Consider the following 17,870-nt stretch of genomic DNA (forward strand, 5'->3'; position numbering starts at 1 on the left):
TTCGTTTTCCTTATTCCTCGAACAAATATCGGTCTAATTACTTAAGCGACAAATATATATGTAAAAGTACACTACAGAATACCTTCGACAAACCAAAATCCCACCCACCCTCCACCCCCCATCATAGGGCACGCAGCCAAGGAGGAAAATACTATTGCACCCCATCATATGTTTGACACCTCTGTTTCAAAGAGAAAAAGACCTACTGCAGACCCTTGCAAATGCATCTGCGCTGTCTCGCTGGATTACCCGAGGGCTGCGAGGGATGGTGTGTTGGACTGATTGCCCCAGGGCTTCCCATCCCCAAATGCAAACACAAACTTACAGGCCCAAAGCCCGCCCGCGAATCGCAGATGTGAGTATACAGCTCCCCATGGCCCCTTCCCCTCCTGCCAACATGTTTTTACAAATGTATCACGTTCGGATAATCAAAAAAGCACAACTAACACCTCCAATCCCAGCTTCTGCTACATCTCAATGAAAGAAAGAGGCTGTCTTCAAAGATCAGCTGATGATGTTCTCTTGCTCCTGAAACCCTTCAAAAGTGCATTCATCACCCCGGAAATCGGGCGCTCTGGCATCTTTGAACGAATGCGAGGACGCGTCCAACAACTCCAATTCTACGACATCGACACAGCTTTACCTTCCATCCTTGAAAAATTCATGGACCCCACCACTGGCCATCAGTTTCAACAGCCAGTTTCATGCAAGGAAATAACTGAAGATAATGGCCGCGGGAAACATTGCCAATACTGACGTGAAGGAGATCATTCCTATTTCTAATGGAATCGACATGGATCCGATAGAGCTACCCATAAGACACCACAAATTTTATATCACTTCTTTAACACGCAAAGTATCGGGATTAACACTCCCAAATATTTCGCTTGTGGACTGGCGAATGCTCTACATCCCTCAATCAGCATTGTAGCGATGGCGAAAAGCCAACTCCCCATTTATCTCAACATTTTCAACCCTACTTCCTTGTGCTGCAAATGAGCCGCTATGTACGTGAGGTCTTTGCCGCCCAGCCCGGCGGTTCGTCCACATCTAATAGAATTTACGCGACAAGATACCTAATCCTCATTGACTTCAAGAAAGATTTTACTTTCCATAATTGCTACATGGGATCATTTTTGGTTCTCCTATTCGAGCTCCACGACCGCCATGCTTTGCGATTAACTTGATTTGTTTCCTCACTGCAACAATCAAGTGCTGCGGCTACAGAACATTTCAGTGCCGTCCTCTTAATTCTTATTGCTGACACAGTTTTCTCTATTCCTTGAACAAATTACTCTCTCTTTCAGCATTACCACTCCTCCGTGCCGATTCCCAGAGGCTGATGACTGGACCTGCTGGCTCGTCCTCAACACCACATTCTTATAATTCAAGCCATGGACCTCCGCGCTCCAATTTAGTGTCTCTGAGTCCCACAGTCCCCATCTTCAGCCCACTGAGCCAGCTGTTTCATCAACAAAACATTTCTCCGCAGTCTAGTAGAATATCTCGGAGCCAACCCTCCTTATCCCACGCGTGCCCCAAGCATTCTTCGTCCATACAAGCCACGCCGATGTTCTGATCGTTCAACTTTTCAAGAGCACCGTGCAACAGAATATTGTCAACACCTCTCGACGGCACCCTGCTGTGTCACATGCCCAAAATACCCCGTCAAATCCCTTCCACATAAATTCTACCGCCGAATATCGCTACATCAAGCTATATCAATCCTAGTCAAATCTACATATCTCTTACTACTACCAGGAATACCAGAAAATGAAAACGGCGGAGGCGGAAGCGGAAGGTGAAAGGCTGAAGCAAAAACAGAAGGAAGTCTAGAAATGGAGTGAAATAGAGAGTCAAAGGGAGGAAGAGAGACAGGTGCAGGTTGTGAGAGAGATAGTGGAGATGGAGAAAAATCGGAATCAAGCTACTGATGCCAAAATTGATCAAAATATGGACAGAAAATATCCCATGATAGCAAGTGCGACACTTTCATCGATGGGCTGGTCTCCAGTCAAAGGGCTTGATAGCGCGGAGGATGGGCGGAACACCGGCACGTCCAGCATCTCTGCCTTGATCTTTAGGTTCATACCACCTAGGTGCGACGGGATGGGATACCAGTAGATATCTTCAAGCTTTTTGAATTCAGGCGCGAAGATCTCGTCATCTATTGCCATGGAGAGAAAGTGCCCCAGAAGGTCCAGGAGCGGCTCCGGATTGTGGCTGATGACGAATGTTTTCCTGCAGTGTCGGTCAGTCATTGAAGTGTAAAGAAACGCAGAGATTGGGAAGAGGGAAAGTTGCATAGCATTACACTCGCGGCTTCTTGTCTTCACCCTTCGTGTGGAGAAGCGTGACCTTAGCCAGGAGAATGTTTGGCCGGCCAGCCAAGGGGCTCTGAATGATGTGGAATTCGATATGCCGCCAGACAAGGGCCCCAGTCTCCTCAGGACCTGCATCATACTCATCGTCCGTCACATCGTCTATGAAGCGGTCAAGTTCACTGATGTCATTGTCGGCGGACAAACCGCTGGTGGAGCCGCTTTCCACTGACTCTACACTCAACTCAGTGTCGGTATCGTTTTCTCGCACAAGCTCATCAAAGAGAGATTCCCCGGAATTGCTGTGAGTGCTGTCTCTTTCTTCATCAACATACCCTGAGTCGAAGTCTGTGTTGTCGTTCGTACGGCTATCCAGGTCGCTATCCTGGGCATCGTACATAATGTCTTCACCGCGCATCCCATATTTGCCGTAGGACACTTCTCGGGTGGAGTGACAGCTTCTTCGAGGAGCCATGATTCGTGTCTTCTTTGTGTCGCGATATTCCTCGTCATTGTCGGAATGAACCATCTTGCGTTTCTCTGGTGCTATGGGTCGGTTATCATGTTGGCCGATCTGGGATGCCGTCTTCAAGTAGAGGTTGGGGGCCGCGATGTCTCGGGGACGGTCACGGCGACAGTTGGTCCTGCGCTTTGAGTCCTTGCTGGCTGTGTGTGACGCTCCCTTTGACGGTCCGTCTCTGGCTTTCTCATCACTTGTTTTGATCCGGGTGTCGAACAGCGAGACCAACCTGCCACCGGAGATGAAAGATAGAAGGATACCTGCAGCAACGTAGAGTCGCTGTTTCTCATCAGCGTACGCCTTCGTACACCGCGTCCAATGGGCATGGAGGATGCGGTACACATCGTCCTTGGTGCCTGACGGCTTCCTCTTCGGTCGTCGCCGGAGACCCCATCTCTTGATGACAATGTTCTTATACTGCGGAGGGAGCCCGTCAGCTGGGGCCACATCAGTTGCTTCTGATGGTCTTACATTTCAGACAATCCTGCGCCATCCCATCATCCATGCCACGACCAGTGTGCTCCACATACAGGGTCTTCAGAAGCCTCCAGTAACTGTCAAAGGCCGACGCTGCCTTGATGCTGTTCCGATGGGTGTTCTCGAGCCAGTCGAAGTATGTCTTGACTCGGCCCGCCGTCAGATTCTCGATGAACTCCTCTTCCGTGGTCTTCAGTTCAGCAGAGCAGAAGCTGGTCTCTGTAAGCAGGTCAATTCAATTTCCTTACGGAGATCACTACTTACCGCTGAAGCTTCCGCCGGACTGTCCCTCTGCTTTTCTCAGCATTTGCGGAGTAGAGTCTGGATGTGCGGCCAGCCGCTTCGTGTCGTTCCAATATGGCTTTGTAGTTCAACTTTCTGGGTGAATCCAGTCGACTTGCCGTGCGTGATCTGCCAGCTTTCGGCACTTTGGGTCTTCCAACTGGCATCCTGTTCAGTGTGAGCGTCAGATTGCGGCTAATATGTAGGTAGATAGAAAAGGGATTCTATGGAGGAAGACTGGAGTGGACAAGCCGTCTGCAAGGGAGTTGGGGCGGATAGGAGGGGACTGGTAACAAAGGTATAATGGTTTGAAGAGGACCCAACGGCAACCGAAGGAAAAGGAAGAGCGGGGGAGGGAGGGAGACATGGAAGTATTTATAGAATGGGGAAGCCATGACTATCCAGGCGGCCATCATGCTTGTAGGATTGAGCGCCAGAAACGGAGCGCTCCAGTTGGGCGAATGGGCGAATGAGTGGACTGTGACAGGGTGAGCGGTTCGCGAGTAGTCGCGCGAGCAGAAGGTGAGACCGTTGGCCGGCGTTAAATGAGCTCACAAAAAGCAGCGATCGATGACTTCTAGATTGGGTCTAGTGTTGATTAGCGTGGGTGCGAATTCGGGGTGCAGGGACGGTCGGAAGCAGCCCAAACGCCTGCCACTTTCGGCCACCATGGCCCTTAAAGTTCGATTGTTCTTGATATATATAAGAATTTAATTTATATATTACTGCAGATCAATCTACATGCTCAATTTGTTGAAATTTCATTTAATATAATTCATCATCATTTTTCAGTTTATTCATGTTTTGCAATGATAATCAACAAGTTTCAGAGACAATTTCTTTCTACAGTTGATATTAATTTCAGAAATCTCATATTCTTATATGATCAGTTGTATATTATATTTTTTGAATGTCAGTCAGTTAATTGTTCTGCTGAATAAGAATGATGAAAAATGTATATTAAATGAGATATATTTAGAGATTCTATAGTTTTTCAATTAATTTTTTTATTATTATTATTTTTTCTTCATTGTCTACAGAATGCCATCATCAGATGTTAAAATAAAAATTTTTGAATATATAAAAAATTATTATTTCAAATTGATATTAATTATTAAAAAAAAGAAAAAAGCAATAACATTTCACTGAGTTCATTTCACATTTCACATGACTCATACAGCTCACCCACATCACTTTTTATTTTTTGAATTTTTTAATCAGGATTGTAATAATTATAAAAACATTTTATTGACTGAGTTAAATCATGAGCAATAGATTCACAACTTTATTTCATTTTTTATATAAACATTTCATTTTTTTCTTCATTTTATAAAGTTGATATATCTTCACTCACAATTGTAATAATTTCAGTTTTATAATTTCATTATCATTCATTTTATCATTTTTTTTTTTTTATTTTTCAATGTTATAAACATTATTTGTTTTTTTTTTTTAATTGAATTAAACAGCTCAGCTGTTTGATCTGACTTTACATTGACAACTTATTTTTTTCTTTTTTTCTTTCTTTTTTCATTCTTCTCTGCAGCTGTAGTGTTGATGATGATTGTATTGATGAGAACAATGAATTGCTGATTCTCTGTTATTTTTATATCAGTATATATATTTTACATATACATTTTGCTAATGTGTTTGCATGCTATAGAGATGATTCATTACTATCAGACTGCAAGCTGCAATATTTGCTTAATGAATTGTAGTGACAATTCACACAGACCCCTTTCAACATGCTGAAAATCACAATACATTTAATGAATGGATTGTGATTCTTCTCACACAAGTCACACAATGGGTTGGCTTTGATGCCACAGCTGTGAGCAAGTGCTGATTCTACATTTGTTGCTTTTTTTAACTGAGACTTGAAATCCTTCTCACACATCACTATATCCCTCTTGCATCTCATCTCTCACAGCTGTGTAATGACCCTGCTGCTGTCCTTGGCAATTTGTTCTACCAGCAGCCGTAGCTTACATTCGGGCATCCATGCATTGGCGGGCTGCTGGGGCTGCTGGGGGCGGAGCGGGAGCGGGAGAGAGTTGGCGGGTGGCACAGGCTGCTGGGCATTCAGAGTCTGCTGAGCTTGCTGGGCTTGCTCTGCATTATTATTAGCTGTAATTCCATCATTTCTGAGCTGTTTTTCTTCATTTTTTGGCAGTTCTCTACTTACATTCAACCATTTTGGCTGCTTCAATTGTATTACAGATGTTTTGAGGGTTGATACATGTAAATCATCACATTTCAAATGCTTGCTGTTTGATTGTAATTGCTACATTCTCTACATGAGCTGCCTGGCATTTAATTACACCTCACTTAGTGCTTCTACATTAACTCTACAACACTACTACAGTGTTATTCATGTTTTTCATCTATGTGATTGTTCTCTTATTAACAGCTGTAGATTACATGTAATTCACCTATACAAGTCACGTGCAGCCGTTGTATATCTCATAACGTTCGCCCGAGGGATTAAACGGCGCGTTTTCAAGCTGGATAAGCGAGCGCAAGCGAGCGATTGCGGCTTGTATTTAATTATCTCAATTGTGTCATATTAGTTATTTGTGAAATTAGAATCTAGATCATATTAATTATCCTCCCAATGATCAGAGTTGATGGATTCAAGATTGTGAAACTTCTGAAGTTATCTAACTTCTCATCTAAAGCTATCTTCTTGCCCATCTGGCGGGTGATATTGAATTGACGAGCAAGGGCAGCACGGCTGAGGCCAGGGCATCTTTCATCGAATTCCGTAGCTGCTTTTACACGTTTGTCGACTTCTTAAGATCTTTCAACCATCTTGAGATAGATATAATCGCGTGATTGGGGATGAACAAAGGCGAGAATTGGTACAGCGGTGATATTTTTTGCACAGCGGTGCAACTATATGCTATAGTGGGTGGGACCGCGAGTACCTGTCGATGATGGGGAGTTCCGATTGAAGTTTTGACTTTTTTCCCTTTGGTCGCGTGTCGCGGACAAGCTGCTCAATTCCGCCGCTGCACAGAGGAAATTTCCCAATGATGGCTGGCTGGATGCCATCTTCCGCGAGTGAGAGAAATGAAGTCTCTCCGTTTGGGATGACTAACTATACCTCCTGTGCATAGACCAAAAATGTTCTGACTTGTTCTAAGAATTTAAGCTGACATGCTGATACCGGCAATAAGTATTGCTGTTCCATCTCTTAATGAAAAGGAGAGTGAGTCCCAGGGTGCTTATAAGAATGGCAACCATCAAACTTCCCTGCCTCCCGGCTCAAGAAGTGAGCGAAATGAACCGTTATTTGGCTTCTCAGCTTCAAATACCCGCGCAAAAAAACCTTGATCATACAAAGTTGTTGGATAGTGGATAGGTGGAACGTCATCAGTCATGAGTAGATTTTTCATACTACCGTCCCTGAGATACTTACTATATTGAAGGGCTCATACAAAATCTTGCGCCGGCGATCCCACGACGATATTATCACTGCATGGAGGCAACATCACTGTGTCCTAACACTCCAAAATTGAGACATGAAACATTTCCATTTTCTACGTGTATGATTCGTCGAAGTTATTTATCAATTTGATTAATTTTGATTCTGTTCTTGATATCAGGTTACTCCTGCTATTATTATATCCCCAATTCCTGGTGCATCGATTACGAACTACAATGCACTGCTCATTTGGCCTTTTCCCAAAACTGGATTTAACGGAAGACAAGGCTGACAATTGGCTGATTGAATACACCCTGGCAGCTAGGGCCTATCTCGACAACAATAAAATAACTTCAACTAAACAACACAGCATGGTATCCGTAATAGAAGTGAAGGAAAAATTTAAGCCTATCAAGAAAACCTGGAATAGGAACAAAAGGGGTTGAGTTGAAAACAAGGAAAGAAGAAAACACTATCTGCGTCCCACTCTGGAAACAGTTTGTCGGTCGTATCTCCTGTCCACCCCGCCGAGCATGATCTTCAAAATGGTGTTAGATGACAGCACTGCGCCACTCCATGGCGCTGTATCAACTATGTCCCGCACATGGTTGTTTTTGTGCAGGGTATCATCAAGACTCTCCAACCACCTTGCAGCAGATCGATCGTTGCCAACTTGTACAAATTGAATTCCTACCTGCCACGGCTTCGCATTGCATTCGTCCAGTCGCCTTGCTACACTGATCAACACCGGTTCCACATCATCAGTTGGGATGCCGTCCGTGATCACGATGACGTTAATCGGTTTAACAGGTGGCTTGCTCACACCCCTAGGACCCCCTGCCGACCTGTATCGGACTTGATCTACGTACGGATTGAGAATGTCGTGCAGTCGGCCTCCGGTCGGGGTTCGTCCGCTCGGCGTAACCCGACTAAAGATAAGTCCAACAGCCTCTGATGTTGTGATGTTCGCATATGCTCCGGTTGGATTGCTCCAATTTTTGTGGTTTAAGAAGTATATATCAAAGCCATCTTCGTCATACTCGGCGCATATTGGGGCTATAGCTGAAAGTGCTTCTCTGGTCTCGGCCCATCGTGAGCCACTCATGCTTCCGCTGTCGTCGACGAGAAGGATGGTATCGAAATCACTCAAAAAGGCGTAGGGTGAGGAATCGGCAATGGTTTCCTGAGTCTCTGCTGTGGGGGTATAGGCTGGTGGCTCGTCTGGATAAGTCGCCCAGTCTATCGCCTTGCCCTTCTCCTTCGCGTCCTGCTTCAGCCCATTCCTCATCAGCCCGTTCCTCAAGGAGCGCATGAAACTGGCCATTTCTTTGTTCTTTCTGTTGATGTCTTGCAAGATAGTTCCCTTGAAATTCGGAGAGTGATGCGTGTGCAAGAGTTGGAAGGAAATATAACGAGCTATTAAATCGTTGCGCGAGATTTCAAACGCCTGTAATTGCGTCCATGAAACGACGCAGGGCCACACCGAAGGATGTATTGTGGTCAACTACAGAACAAGAGTAAAAGTAACCCATTACCGAAGAATAAAGAAACTATAGAAAGTAGTAAAAGACGTCTTTTATAACCATGCATTTTCTTTATGTTTTGTTTTGGAGCGGCAAATCCCCCCCCTGAAACAGTGAGGCAGACTCTGGTTTGATATCAGGTACTTGCATGTCCTGCATATAGGCGCGGCACTAACGGAAGAAGCTGCTGTGCCTTGCCCAATTGGTGCTGGCACAGCCCTAATCCGCCCCGCAGGATCGCCTTGTCGTAGGTTTATTTGGCGGCATTATTGGGTGAAGCGTTCCTTGAAACCCCCTGTACAGCAGAATCCATGTGTCGAGCCACGTTAGGACCCCGGATCTTAACTCATCCAATCTTGTCTACTCCGTATGGTCCCTCGTTTCCGATAGATACGTAGCAAGGCTGAGAAATTCCAAGGATCGAGTCTGGAGTTTTCCTGAGATAAACCCCAATCCACTTTTGTCAAAGGCTTACCCCGCGAGATTCGCGATTCGAAAACTCGAGCTGCAACGCTCTTCCCGAAGCCGGCAATTCACATCTCTGCCGTTGACATGAACCACAAGTCCGAACTGGCCAAGTCGAGGACCAGCTGCAGCAGGACGGACATCTTGACGCCCAGGAACAAGCTCGGCATCTCCCTCTTCGTCATCATACAATTTAGTGTTGACTACAGTCGCCGGCTCAAATCGCCGTTACTAGAACCTGTGGGCTTGCGGGGGAACATTCTAAAAAATCACATGGCTATGCCGTGATGATGTAATGAGTGCTTTGTCAAATTCTAGAATGAACTTGTTCAAAGGAATGGCAGCTGGGCGGAAATGACAGCCCTACCCGTAGCCCTTATGCTCCTACATTATTACCATTCGAAATTATTGTGAAGATGTGGGAGATCACTGTGCTTTCGCCTACCAAAGTCGGGTGTATTGGTACTCTAGCTCGTCGGAATGCCTAGTATCGTGGTATCAGTCGGGAACGTTTGAATCCACCCCGAGATGCGGTCCATCCATGCTTTCGTTGGACCCTGTGAGAAACTGCCTCTTCTGAAGAAAATCCCCAGAAGAGTTATTTCACGTCCAGCTCTGTCGCGGAAATTCCGCCTACCACTGGGCCTCTCAGACCACAATCATCGCATCCTCCGGAAACTCTCCACGACATATATGACTTGCATTGGCTGTGTCTTGACCGGCTCCAATGCCTGCAGCGCGTCAAAAGCTGGATAGCTGCCCGTGGACATGCAGGCTCAGTTGACAACTGATGCTCTGTTACCCTATTACCGAACGATATTAATACTTTGAGGAAAATACTATTGACTCTCACCCAGTCGGATTCTGTCACTGTCCGCACACCCCTAACTCAGCAAGGATATCCTCCCTGGATATGACTATGTGGAAGCTATCACCGAATCCTCTGCTCTCGTAAGGGAGTCACAGGCACCACCCCGCCGGTATTAGCAATGAGCCTCGGTAACTGACGTGAGGACCGCATATATCGTTCGACAGTTATGTAAGGCGACACTCTGGTCCTGCTAATGTGGATGATGTTAATTAGCCCCTAAGTAGCTTCCTGCTTCAGGGAGATATGGGTGAAACGACTAAAACTCACTCTGCGAGAAACGGAAAATGTCAACATACAAGCCCCTTTCCAAGAAACTTGATTGTCGCAGTAGCCGAAGCATAAAGCTTGCGATGAGCTTGACCTGACGAGCCACTCCCGACTTCAGGCGTAGTTGCGAACAGTAACCTCTCCCCTCAATATTAAAATGATAATTGCTTGATACCAGATGTTCTGAGTTTATCCTCGTAAGGTCGTGGAATCAGGTTTTCTGAATGGCATCGCAATCAGATATATCTACAATCACTGTCACCAGAGGCAAGGCTAGGTTCCCAGACAGGCTTCTCCGCTGCGGAGGGCATTCGATCGATGCATATCAGCCCACAGCATTATCGTTTGACCTACGCAGTACATGCCAACTGACCAGCGCCACCTTCTCAGCAAGGCAGTTGAGACTTGTGAGAAAGCCTGGGGCATGTCTTTATACGGATTGAAAACAGCACGTGGAATGGAATGGGCGAGGCCGGAAAACCGGACAGACATGGACTTTCCATCGCCCGCTAACATCCAATCGCTTCAAGGTAAACAAGTCTTCAAACGACGGCCCACCCCGCTTCCGTTCTTGCCGAACACTGCCTTCGTTCGTTGGACAAGGGGTAGCGGCTAAGGGTAATCCAGAACGACCCAGGCCTAGGAGCAGATGACATTGAATATCGAAGGGCTTTTTGCAACCTGCTTCGAAAGTACTCTGTAATAATCTGTGGGATCCTCAGCTTCCTACTACAGACTAGCATCCCACACAAGTGGATATAACCCCCAGAAGATAGCACTCAATACAGCCACTCAGACTTGCAACAAAATCACCTTACCTAATTAGTCAGATAAAGCCATTGTTTCTTGCGAAGATTTCGCACGTTGCTCCATTCGCAATCTTTTTGATTTTCCTGATTAGGCTCGCGACCATGATCAAGCATTCCTTGGCAGCTTTACCAGAGCCCTATTAGGTGGTTTGGACGTCACTACTCCGTATTCATAGAGGGAATGCCACATCCATCGACACTGGAATAGCATGTAATCGTGCCTTTGCGCTGCCACACCTGCCATCCGAACATAGATTGTTTCTCGAAGGAACACTGAGATTTAATGAGGGGTGCATTTAAAGTTCACCACATTTGAAAGTCTGCGCATGGTATGCGATGCGGGTGAAGTAATTCCGGGATAATAGCAGACTGTCCATCACCTACAGAAGGAATGCGCTGATACCATGGTGGTTAGAATGGTGAGGAGGAAATGGCGCAATATACTTAGGTGGGAGCATTGCAGACCTGGCCCGTATTCTCAGATTTGCCATGGTATGAGCACTGGACCAAAGAATCTTCTCGTATATTACGGAGTACAGTGGCAGAGATTAGCGTGGCCAGGTGAGGGCCGAAAAATCTCATTCAGGATGAGTTGACGACGATGGAGTCCTTCCTGGGACAATGAAGCCAGCCTCTCAGATTTAAGGGATTGTGGCTCTCGTTCAGCCAAGCCATGGTTGTGAAAGGGAGAAGGTGCTGACGGTGTAAGAGGCCCCGGTTAGCGTGTAATATAAATTTTTAAGTTTTGGTTTTCCCAAAACACCACCACACAAGGATAATAAATCCTTCAGGTGGAGAACCATCTTAAGATATATTTGCTCGTACGGCAGCCTATAGTGACAAATGTGTCAAATAGGTTTTTTATACTAGTGTTACAATGTACAGTACATATACCTATCATATTCATTCTCTCTGTAATTGAATGGAGCCTGTTGATTATTAGGAAGCAATGCATTGCTAGATATCATCTTCAATATATATCATCACTGTGATGAGATAGCACTACAATCACCAGGTTATCCATAGTGAAAAGCCAACATAATCATTTGTTAAATGGTTGTGCTCATAGTGATATATATACCCATGGGTGTGGTGGTGTGGCCCGGCCCAGCGCGGGTGTGACCACTGAACCCACCACTGATACACTGCGACCACCAGCCGCAGTATAGAGAGGAACCACATCCACTAGATATTATCACTAGATATCATTGCTAGATATTATTGCGAGATATCATCATTAGCATCACTAGATATCATTACTAGATATCTACAATGACATAAATTCACTGTTTTAAAATGTACTTAGAGAATTCAAGATGCATTGCTTTCTAGTATAAATGTTTATCAATGAGTGTCTGTAAGTGGAATTAAGTAATTACAGTGGAAAACATCAAAAAAACCCATTTGACACATTTGTCACTATAGGCTGCCGTCGTACCTGTTTGTTTCAACACACTTTCTCTTCCCTCTCTTTACGAGGTAACAGCTCAGAGTTTCTTCTGAGTAGCCCAACCACCCCACACCATAGGGTCTAACCAGCAGGGCTCTGATTACAAGCGCCACATGAATCAGGGCACTAGGAGGAAGAACGAAGTCTCCAGAAAAACCCTGAAAACAATTCCAAGTTCCTGTTGAACGCCACAGGTTAGCATCCTGGGTGATGAGATGTGAAAAAGACGAGTTCTGGTGCTTACTTGGCCGCTGAGGAGAGGTGCCAACTTGCCGTTTAGCGAGCTGAAATTCGCTGTCCATGTCCACAATGTGCAGAGCTCGGCGGTATCGCCTGCCCTCTAGGCATGGATGCCATGGCCAGCGCTGCACCGTCCGGACTTGCGGTTCTGTGAATCTCGCCGAGATATTCCTCCACTTCACAAGTGTGATCCTCGCGTGCCCGCGTTGACAACGTGGTTTCCACATGCTAGCCATCATTCTCAACCATTTATCTGACTGGATATACTGAATGCGGAAGGCTGGCTCAGCCTGCTGTGCCATTTACGTGCGTGGAGGGATGGACTATGACGGAGATCAATGCGCGAAAGAGCTCCAGTTCTGAGACTTCGAATGGTGAGTGGCGTCGACTAAGGAAACCCTATCTTAATGCCTAAGCTTGAGATGGAAGGATCTTGCTATATTATATTATAGATGAAAGAGACAGAAATAAAGCAAGAGATTGGTGGTGGTGTTCCTGGAGGTTGTGTGCTTCCGCCTCCATGACAACGTCAGAATTTTTCGTGTTCTTGTTTGAAAACCAAAAGCGCGAAGTCAATAGTTAGTTGTGCCTGGGAAACCATCCTTCAACTCAGGGTCCTGTTCGCCCAAAGAATTTTTATGTGGGGTATCTGATAGGAAACCCTTGAAAGTACATTAAGTCCACTTGATCCTTTGCCCTGCAGACTTCGAGAAGGCGTCAAGACCGGGATACCATCCGTCAAGAGAAACACCTCGATTGCGCTAATTGATCACAATTGTAGATTATTTTTGGTCCACCGTCCGTCACAGCCTTTTGGCCTGGAGCGGGGAATTTTCCTCCGATCAGCGGGTTTGTCATTCCGTCTTGAGAACAACCGCCCATTCCGTCCGTCTGCCGATGAAACCCATGATCCTGGCAAGACGCTATCTGACGCCGGTTGGACGTAGTCTGGAGAAGGTCGCTGGTGTCACCAATGGCGAGCTCAATCGGCGAGCCCAAAGGCTTGAGATCGCGTTCTCCCTCTCTTGTTCTTAGCGGCATTTTCTCCGTATTATTGCCAAGTTGGATGCAAGACGAGCGTTTCGTCCATCGCCATTTCTTAGAAGATGAACCACTGCTGCACGCCCAATGCTGGGTGTGCACAATCTCCGTCTTCATTGACAGCCTACCATGCGTCGATAAGAGGAGTGTTCATTCCTTTTTCTTTCTTCCTTTCTCTCTTTCTTTCTTTTCTTTTATCAGTCTTTGATAAATTCGGCTCTCTCTATAACTCTTTAGTCTCCTAACTCTAGGTTGCGAGAATGAGCAGCGTTCTTGGTGATGCGCCTCCTGGAACGGACCTCACAGAAAATCGCAATCGCGAATTCAATGCCTCCGTCGCCACGGTATATGGCCTTGCTGCAATTTCCGTGGCTTTACGTTTCTTTACAAGAGTCAAGATGCAGAACTTCACGGTCAAAGCCGATGACTGGCTGATATTGGTTTCACTCGTAAGTTGTCCAGCAACCAGCGGGATTTTATATGCTTCTGACAGTCATTTATCAGGCATCTGTAACGTGCAGTTTCGCCCTTGCGATATCAGGTGAGGACAACCTTGGATGTTCGAAGCTTCCTCTCAATACCCATTCGGACTAAAAGTGGCTGTTTATAGGGGGTCAATACGGCCTTGGGAAACATGTCTGGATTGTACCTCTGTCTGATGTGATGGTATTAATAAAGGTAAGGACAAGAATTACTATATATATATATATATATATATATATATATATATATATGTGTGTGTGTGTGTGTGTGTGTGTGTGTGTGTGTTTAGAATCACTAACAGTTGTGAGTTATTGGAAGTTACACTACATATACATGTTCATGTATATCTTGAACGTTCCACTGATAAAATTTTCAATCCTGCTATTTTATCGCCGTATTTTCGGGATGAACTGGTCGATGTGGGTCTGTTTTTTTCTTTCGAGTGGCTATTACATTGCATGCACCATCACTCTGATAATTGCTTGCCAACCGATATCCTATTACTGGACCCAGGTCCAGGATGCGAAATCTGGAAGTTGTCGCTTCCAACCTCACATATTTTATCTCGGAAATGCAGCAGCCAATGTTGCGACAGATGTATTGATACTTCTTGTCCCCATTCCGCTTGTCTGGAAACTTCAGATGCCCACGTCAAAAAAAATTTTAGTGTCCAGTTTATTTTTGTTAGGCACATTGTGCGTAATACGGCTCCTTCCTTAATACCTTTATTTTCACCAGAAGCTCATAGCTAACAACCAAATGTTTGGCTGCTTATAGTGTCTGTGTCGTAAGTATTGTTCGGATCAAATTTATGGGCGAGCTCGCGAGAGCCAAGGATGTCACATTTATCCTCGTTAACATTTTCCTCTGGTCCTTCGTCGAGCCATGCATTGGCATTGTTTGCGCCTGTCTGCCAACACTACGGCCTCTTCTTCAAAAAGTATCACGTGTTCTATTTGGAACGGAATTTGGGAAGAGCTTTAGTTCTGGTCCAGGGATTTCACCTGGGTTGGTGCGAACGCAACAAAGTACCACCGCGGACGGTACTAAGAAGCAGAAGAATGGCTTTCAGAGGATGAAAGGAGCCGTAGGGGAAAAGCCGGAATCGGGAAATGGTCGGATGCGCTTGCGACCCACAGAAGATGAGACTGCGCTAACGACAGTGTCCGCGCAGTTCGAGATGGATGATTTTATACGAAATGGGGCGAGTGATGCTGACTCTGAAAGCCAAAATCAATCTTCGGGGATCAGAGTTAAGACGGACTTCGGCTGGCAGGAAGATGTGCAGTAGCTTATTGAGTTCCTAATATGTAATGACATATATGAGATGCCACATTGACAGTTTTTCTGAGCTTCCTCATATAAACTTCCTCCTCCATCTACCCCACTTCATGAATTTCTCAAGGGGTATATGCATTGAGCATCAAATACCGCGGCGCGAATGAAGTCGCTCTGAGCTGCGAGTATCAACGCTAGCCCATGTTTTAGAGCGATAGGTTAAAGCAACAAACAATACTCCTGTTTAAACATCTCATGCATCCGATGCGGCAATCAGAAAATGAAAAGCAAAACAAGACATCAATTGGAAGAAATAACAACAGAAAAGCAGAGTTTCTTCTATATCTATGTGCATGGACAGATTTACAAAACATGGAGTCGCATTGAATGACAACTAACATCTGCTGAAATCGACCGTCTAATCTTTGATAACCCTGATCCCGACCTTGTGTGTGTGGTGGTGAGCATGCAGTAGTAATTCAACCCAATGTCAGTCGGAGTGTGTGGTGTGGTCTGATGGGGTGAAAACGTGGCTCACTTAGCCTTTTCCAGATAAAATCAAGAATGATCATCTAGTGGATATCTCAACACTCAGAATATGAAACTATTATATTATACGTAATTTATTGATTTAGACATATACAGTATTGATAAATAAGATAGTTATTTATAATTTAAAATTATAAGTATATTGTTGAGCGACAGCCGATATTATTTGGCACTTTTACTCATAAATTACATATACAAATTGCAAGAGATATTATCCATTTATTATTTTTTATAAAAATTATACATATATTTTAGGATGCTATGTAGTTAGTTTTAACAATGAATACATCCCATATAAATTTACTATGAGAAATTCTTGATTTTTATACATGTAATACACATCATAATATAGCTTTTAGAAAAGCAAACCTCTTCAAAGATTTTTAAATTACTATAAAGCTATTTTAACAATTCAAGATTGAGATGTGTAATAAGCGTACTTCGATTAATGATCTAGCACTATTCTAAATACAGATTATGAATTGATTAAGAAAAGAAAGAGAAAAGAGATCAGAAGAAAAGGTTGTATAAAGAGGGTTTTTATAAAGAGGAGATCAGAGCAGAAAAATATCAGAAGCTGCTTCACAGTGAAGCACAGAGCAGAAGAACATTAAGAATTATGCAGAAGAATTGTTAGAACTATATGAGTGCAGAGTGTGAAGCAGAAGAGGTTACACAGAAGAATTGTTAAAGGCTACACAAGCACAAAATGCAATAACAGAGATGAGTAGATGCAGAAGGTGAGTTGGTTGTGTAAATTAACTATTAACAGATGCTAACCCATCATATTATCCCCCCCTACCAGGGTGAGTGATGACTTGTAGGCGTCGAGGGCGGTGGTGTCCTCCATGGCGGATGCAGGTTCCCAGGTCGGACGATCATATTCTATCCATTTGACAAGATATTCGCGGCGGTGGTGGTTGGTTCTATCACCAAGGATTGCTTCAATCTCCCATTCAAGTTTGTTATCTTCTTCTATGATGGTGGGTGGCTGTCAGTCAGAGATTCTCTGTGAGGGGAATGGATCCTCAACTGCAGATCGGAGCAGGTTTGTGTAATGCACTCGCTTATTATTTTCTTTTATATTATCTTTGCTTATTCTTACCTCTTTTCCATTATGTTCTCGCTACCGCTATTTCTGTATGTATATATATATGAATGTATGTATTTCGCACATCTTCTTTTCTCTTTCTTTTCCTTCTTAGCAATTAACTATTATTATTACTACTATTATTACTACTATTATTACTACTACAATTATTATTATTATCATTCACTATGTTATTTATTATCTTTCATTATTCACTCTTCATATTGTCATCACTCCTCACAGTTTCTAATCACTCAATTTTTAAAAGATGATTTGTTGAGTAATAATTATAACCTCTACTCACAACATCTGCTGTACTTGTGCCACTGCTGAATCAGAAGCAATAAACATCAATGAAGAAAACTGTGAAATATACATCTCTATCATTGAAAGTGTGCAATAAGCATCATTCTTTTTTATGAAATCAAATTTTAAATATAATTGAGAAGGAGACACCTCTTCTGAAGATTTAAATGCAATTAAAATTAAAAAAATAACTGTGATTAAAAGAATTAAAAAGTTATAGACTGAGAAGAAATTGCAAGAACTTCAACATCAATATGATATTTTATTATAAAAATTAAATGAAATAATTTCAATTATTTAAAATACACTTGAAGCACATCTGAACCATGGTAGAGATGTAATGAATATGAATTGTAACTGCAAAAATATCACAAACATCTCCAGATCATTGAAATCTATATTATAAACATTTAACATTTTAATGAAAAATACTGTGACTACTTGTCAGTTGAGAGATGTAGTCAGATACCA

General features: G+C 43.9%; 3 protein-coding genes across 3 annotated transcripts; 1 reads left to right on the forward strand and 2 right to left on the reverse strand.

Moving 5' to 3' along the window:
* Positions 1 to 1,275: 1,275 nt before the first annotated feature.
* On the reverse strand, positions 1,276 to 4,271 carry HCAG_02288 (predicted protein; the record flags this gene model as incomplete). The annotated part of the gene is made up of 9 exons (XM_001542067.1): positions 1,276 to 1,379; positions 1,518 to 1,642; positions 1,960 to 2,241; positions 2,315 to 2,483; positions 2,529 to 2,623; positions 2,657 to 3,278; positions 3,313 to 3,530; positions 3,583 to 3,768; positions 4,156 to 4,271. 9 exons carry the CDS (start codon positions 4,269 to 4,271, stop codon positions 1,276 to 1,278), a joined length of 1,917 nt encoding a protein of 638 aa, XP_001542117.1.
* A 3,228-nt stretch (positions 4,272 to 7,499) lies between these two features.
* Positions 7,500 to 8,339, reverse strand: HCAG_02289 (predicted protein; the record flags this gene model as incomplete). The annotated part of the gene is made up of 1 exon (XM_001542068.1): positions 7,500 to 8,339. One exon carries the CDS (start codon positions 8,337 to 8,339, stop codon positions 7,500 to 7,502), a length of 840 nt encoding a protein of 279 aa, XP_001542118.1.
* Positions 8,340 to 13,953: 5,614 nt separating this feature from the next.
* HCAG_02290 (predicted protein) lies at positions 13,954 to 15,467 on the forward strand (the record flags this gene model as incomplete). Its single annotated transcript, XM_001542069.1, has 5 exons — positions 13,954 to 14,142; positions 14,198 to 14,234; positions 14,304 to 14,371; positions 14,754 to 14,773; positions 14,954 to 15,467. 5 exons carry the CDS (start codon positions 13,954 to 13,956, stop codon positions 15,465 to 15,467), a joined length of 828 nt encoding a protein of 275 aa, XP_001542119.1.
* Positions 15,468 to 17,870: the final 2,403 nt, after the last annotated feature.

The sequence above is a fragment of the Histoplasma capsulatum genome, genomic scaffold, assembly GCF_000149585.1.
Source record: "Histoplasma capsulatum NAm1 scaffold_2 genomic scaffold, whole genome shotgun sequence".
Lineage (NCBI taxonomy): Eukaryota > Fungi > Ascomycota > Eurotiomycetes > Onygenales > Ajellomycetaceae > Histoplasma > Histoplasma mississippiense.